General features: G+C 49.1%; 1 protein-coding gene across 1 annotated transcript; it reads right to left on the bottom strand.

Annotated features, from left to right (window-relative positions):
• Nucleotides 1-509: 509 nt before the first annotated feature.
• On the bottom strand, nt 510-1,460 carry LOC124238792 (olfactory receptor 1K1). The gene has a single exon (XM_046659922.1). It carries the CDS (start codon nt 1,458-1,460, stop codon nt 510-512), a length of 951 nt encoding a protein of 316 aa, XP_046515878.1.
• Nucleotides 1,461-5,769: the final 4,309 nt, after the last annotated feature.

Genomic DNA, 5,769 nt, shown 5'->3' with positions numbered 1-5,769 from the left:
CCACCTAAGAAATGTGTAAACTCGTCAATTCTTTTTAATTATTTTTTTTTTGAGGAAGATTGGCCCTGAGCTAACATCTGCTGCCAATCCTCCTCTTTTTGCTGAGGAAGATTGGCCCTGAGCTAACATCCATGCCCATCTTCCTCTACTTTATACGTGGGACGCCTACCACAGCATGGCTAGCCAAGCAGTGTGATATCCGCACCCAGGATCTGAACCGGCGGACCCTGGGCCACCAGAGCAGAACGTGTGCACTTAACTGCTGCACCACCAGGCTGGCCCCTCGTCAATTCTTTTTAAGCCTCAGTTTCCTCATCTATAAAACTAAATCACAATATCTGCTTCCCTGGTTATGGGAATGAAGTAAGATCAGGCAAGGATCTGCTTCGTAGTAGGTGCTCAGAAAGTGATAGCCCTTGTTATGATTTTGGAGAAAGCACAGAACAGATGATCACAATCATGAATTGTCACTGTGGGTGATGCAGTCTGTCCTTGGTGGGGTCCAGGCCTCAGGATTCACCAGCTGAGATCTGCCGCCCAGTGAAAAGGGCTCGGAGTGCCCCCTGCACATCGCGATTCCGGAGGCTGTAGCTGACAGGGTTTAGCATGGGAGTGAATACAGTATACATAACAGTGGCCACACGGCCCTGCTTGGCTTTATACTGGGATGTGGGCTGGAAGTAGACTGCGGTGACTGTTCCATGGAAGAGGCCAACCACGGCCAGGTGGGAGCCACAGGTGGAAACAGCCCAGAGCCTCCCAGAGGCTGAGAGCAGCCGGAGCACTGCAGCTGCAATGGCCCCGTAGGAGGCCAGGATGAGCAGGAAGGGAGTGACCACCACAGCGGCCCCCTCAGTGAAGATGAGCAGCTGGATGTGGCGAGTGTTGGAGCCTGAGAGCCTTAAGAGAGGCTGGTGGTCACAGAAGAAGTGGGGCACTTGGTGGGAGGCACAGAAGGACAGGCGGGCCATAAGCAGGATATGTAGGAGGGAGTGGGTGTGGGACATCACCCATGCGGTCCCTACCAGGGCTGTGCACATGGCCCGGGACATCCTCATAGCATAGTGGAGGGGGTGCCGGATGGCCACGTAGCAGTCATAGGCCATGGCGGCCAGGAGACAGCTATCAGTTACACCCAGGGCAAAGAAGAAGTACATCTGGGTCAGGCAGCCAGCCAGGGAGATGGAGCGGTCGTGGGCCAACAAGTTGGCTAACATCTTAGGCACAGTGACGGATGTAAAGCAGAGGTCAGCAAAGGACAGATGGGCCAGCAAGAAGTACATGGGTGCATGCAGGGCTGGACTGGCCCGGATGGCGGCCACAATGAGACCATTACCCAGGATGCCCACCATATACAGGACTAAGAATAGCACAAAGAGAGGCTGCTGCTGTCCGGGATTTGTTGTCAGTCCCAGTAGGATGAATGGGGCTCCCTCTGAAGACTCGTTGGCAGCATCCATGGCTGGGCTGGTTTTTCACCTAGAACCCCAGGGGTTCCTTTGCTAGTGGATCGTTTCGCCAGCATCTAAGGAAAAGGGTGAAGAGCTGCTAACTTGCTCAAGGCTTCCTGACCATAAGGAGAGTCATGGGTTTGGAATCCGACAGCCCTGGCACTACACGCAGGTATGACTGTGGGCAAGTCATTTTACCTCTTGAACCTTCTTCCTTTCTGGGCCTTAGTTTCCCCATCTGTAAAATAAGGGAACTGAATTAGGTGATCTTCAAGTTTGTGCCCAACTTTGATACTTTGTGTTTTTAAGCAAAAACAGAACAAAACATAGCACCTAGGATATAGTCCAGAGAAGGAGGAAAATATGGAAGAAAATATAAAACAGAGAGAGGATCAATACAGTGGAAAGTGTTCTGACCGACAGGCATTTATTTCAGGAAAGTAAGAATGGAAAAAAGCCAACACAAGATGGAAAGGAGGAACATATCAAAGAAGTAAAAATTCCTCTTCTGAAGGGCACAGGTGTTTGTATTGAAGTGAATATGAATCTACAACACCCAGACCCAAATCATGACATTTTAGTACATTGAGGATCAAGAGAAGAACTCAATACCTCCGAGGGTATGGGGTGCCAGGATCTGATGATATTCAGATAACCAGATTGCCATCAAATGTTTCATCAGCAGCAGTAGATGACAGAACACAGTCGAGCAATATCTTCAAATTCTGAAGAAAAGAAAGATTTTGAACCTAGAATTCTATACTAAACCAAAATATTAATCAAGTGTGAGAGAAGCATAGAGATATTTTCAGACTTGGGGAAAAGAAAATAAAAAAAAGAATCTGGATGGCTCCTCATATTCCACGAGAACTTTTCCCATGAAATTGAACACTCACCGACCATCAAGCAAACGCACAACCCTTTGGAAGAAACTACTGACAGACGGACACACCTGCCAGGAGCAAGGACTTAACTCTTAAGGATGGAGGCAACTTGTTTCAATGCCTCCCCTTTTTCCTCTCTGAATCTCATGGCAGAAATCTTGGACAATTCTCCAAGGAAGGGTCTTGAAAGGAGAGGGGTTTTAGGACAGAGGTTTGCTGAAGGCTATGCTGAGGCCAACCCCAGAGAGAGGAATAACCTCCTGATTTCTTTCCATGTCTTTCTCTATTAAAAAAAAAAATCATAAAATAAAAACCCTCTATACCCTAGTGTCTTCCTTTTCTTCCTCCATTGGGTAAGAAGAATCTTCTGGCTTTGGCTCCCTCTAGAACATTTTTTCCTCAAGTTCCCAATCATGTCCCACTTTCCAGGAGGGAAAGAGGATCAGGGTGGGTGGGGAGGATGGAGGACGAAAGCCTGCTTATAAAAGGGCTTTTTGGGAAACTGGACCTACTCTGACTTGTGCTTCAATTGGTCCCAATAAGCATTCAGATCCAGTGAGCTGTTTCCCAAAATATTCGTATGTAATCACAAACACGCCTGTGCAGGCATGTTGACACGTGCAGCCTCAAGCTGGTCTCTGCAAATACACAGACACAATCAATCACATGCACACCTGTGGACCCAGCGCACACATTCACACCTAAGTAAGCAGATAAGCATGACCACAAGACCCACAGATCCAGATCATCAAACACATACACAGATGGTCAAATGAAATCAAAAAATAGCTCTGAGGCCAGAGGGTGATGATCATTCACATAGTCCTGTTCATGGAGGCTTGTAGCACCATGCACAGCTCCTGGGACTCATCATGCACATTCGTGCTTTTGTTGACCACCTACTCAGTGTGTGCACATTACTAGTGCCCGTTCATGCACACCCAGTCATACTCAGACTCCTCATTGGTCACACAATGCACAGCTTCAGGGCCCACAGCCTCCTACCTTCACCCACATGGCTACACTCACATAGGTTCATGATGGGTCACAGCAGAGATGTGTCACCTAGGGGGGCACATCCACACACACACTGCCCCACCACACCAATGACAATGTTGTACAGTGCTGGTAATGCACAATCAAAGCCTCACAGAAACAGCACACACTCACACAGTATGACATGCTCACAGTCACAGATCTGCACCTTCTCCAGCCTGGTCCCTTGCCCCAAGTGTACCCTCTGCCCTCTCCACTTCGCAGGAGGGAACAACAGCAAGGGCCAGGTGTAGCCTGTCACTGGGGGGTCCTAAGAGGGAACTATTGGGCACGTTTATGGTGTTTGAGGCCTTGGGAGCACCTTCTCTCCAGAGGCAACATCCCTCCTGCATTCCCCTGGCCCACATCCCTGGGGCAGGAGGCATCTCGGCTCTGGGGTTTGTTATCCTTTCTCTCTAAGGCCCAATTTGAGGGGAGGTGGTGGTTGGATATTCAGGAGCCCCAAGCATAGTGAAGCTGCTGCTCTCAAGTCTCTGTCTTGTGAAGGCCAGAGAGGAGGGTCAGGCTGGCTTCTGAACCCAAGGAGAGTGACTGGGGTCAGGGGAGCTCAGGGTTTACAGCAGTATCTTCTTGGGCCAACCCTCTCTTCTCCTCAGCTATTGCCGGTGGCTTCTTGTAGGAAGTGTAGGAGTGTGGGAGGGATTGTGCCTCTGGTGACCGTGGCAAGATGTATGGCTGTGTGACTGTGTGTGTGAGTGTGTAGAATTGTACGCCTGGCTGTGGAGAGAGTGATCAGGTCTGCAATCAAATATGTCCATGAGCCCGAGTGTGTGTCTGAGTGTGCAGCTGTATCTGTGTCTGGGTGGGTGGCCATACCTATGAGAGTGTTTCTTTGTGCATGAAAGTTTCCAATAGGGGATTGAGTCTGTGTTGGAGGGGGAATGTGTGGCTGTGTGTATGTTGTGGCATAAGGGAATTGTGCCTGTGTGTAGCACGCCAAGTGGGAATGTCTTTGCATGACTCAGTGTCAGAACAACCATGAAGGGCTATTTTGAACATATGAACTTTCTTTCTTTCTTTCTTTTTTGGTGAGGAAGATTGGCCCTGAGCTAACATCTGTGCCAGTCTTTCTCTATTTTTTTTTTTTTTAGGAAGATTAGCCCTGAGCTAACATCTGGTACCAATCCTCCTCTTTTTGCTGAGGAAGACTGTCCCTGAGCTAACATCCATGCCCATCTTCCTCTACTTTATATGTGGGACGCCTACCACAGCATGGCTTGCCAAGCGGTGCCATGTCTGCACCCGGGATCCTAGCCGGTGAACACCGGGCCGCTGAAGCAGAACGTGTGCACTTAACCACTGCACCACCAGGCTGGCCCAGTCTTTATTTTTTTATGTCGGATGCTGCCACAGCATGGCTTGATGAGTGGTGTGTGGGTCTGTGCCTGGGATCTGACCTGTGAACCCCAGGCCGCTGAAGCAGAATATGTGAACTTAGCCACTACGCCACTGGGCTGGCCCCTGAACATGTGAACTTTCAATGATCCCCTATTGCCTATTTAATAAAGTCCAAATTCCCCTACCTGATATCCAACCCACTAGGTGTCCTTCCCATTCCCAGATCCCAGCCCTCAAACTTCCCTCCACTTCCTTCCCAACACACCCCTCTCAAGTGAGTTAAATTGGTCTCCTTAGAGCCTCTTGCACACCTGAGCTCATTTCACCTCCGTGCCTTTGTGTCCGCTTGTCCTTCCCCACGGAATGCCCCTTCCCTCAATTCCCACCGTGCGGCAGGGCCCGACTCATTTTGTGCAATAAGAGCCCCAGGTCAGAACACCAGTCTTCCCCACTCCAAACCTGCGCTTGTCCTGTCTTAATAAATGGTGTTGAAGGAGCTTTAAAAGGGAAATACTTTATCAGAGTTGGGGAGCTTTACTGGGCTTCTCATTTTAGAGGCGAGGATCTGACTCTTCCTCTTCCTTTACTTTCCAGATTGAGCTCTGTTACTGTCTTCCAATTCCCCGCTTCCTTCCCTCTTGTTTGTATTCTTATCTATCAAACAGGCCCTGCGTAATAGCCTGCAACTTCGTGTTTCCTCCAGTTGGTGTATAGGATTTAGGTAATTGTCTTGTCTGGCTGCTACACTGATGCTAAACATGTGGAAGGACTCATGGACATCCTGTAGGGACAAGACAATGGAAGGGCCATATGCCTTTGGACACTTTCCCCTGATCATGGTGGGGGATGTATGTCAGGAGAGCCCAAGAACCCACAAAAAGAAGGAAAGACCACAGAGGAGGTCTTTTGAGTATAAACATCATTGAATTGGGGGCAAACCTCACATTCTCAGTCCCATGGTTGCCGACTCTTCTGATAATGCCTCCAATCCTTTCATGGCACTTGAGTTGTTATGAGGATAGGAGGTAAGAACTGGGAAA

This window comes from Equus quagga, chromosome 1 (assembly GCF_021613505.1).
Source record: "Equus quagga isolate Etosha38 chromosome 1, UCLA_HA_Equagga_1.0, whole genome shotgun sequence".
NCBI lineage: Eukaryota > Metazoa > Chordata > Mammalia > Perissodactyla > Equidae > Equus > Equus quagga.
Note: the sequence above shows the minus strand (reverse complement) of the source record. Positions and strands in the feature narration are given on the sequence as shown.

What these genes read in the sequence shown, in the direction of transcription:
- LOC124238792 (XM_046659922.1), bottom strand. Translation starts at nt 1,460, where the DNA reads ATGGATGCTGCCAACGAGTCTTCAGAGGGAGCCCCATTCATCCTACTG.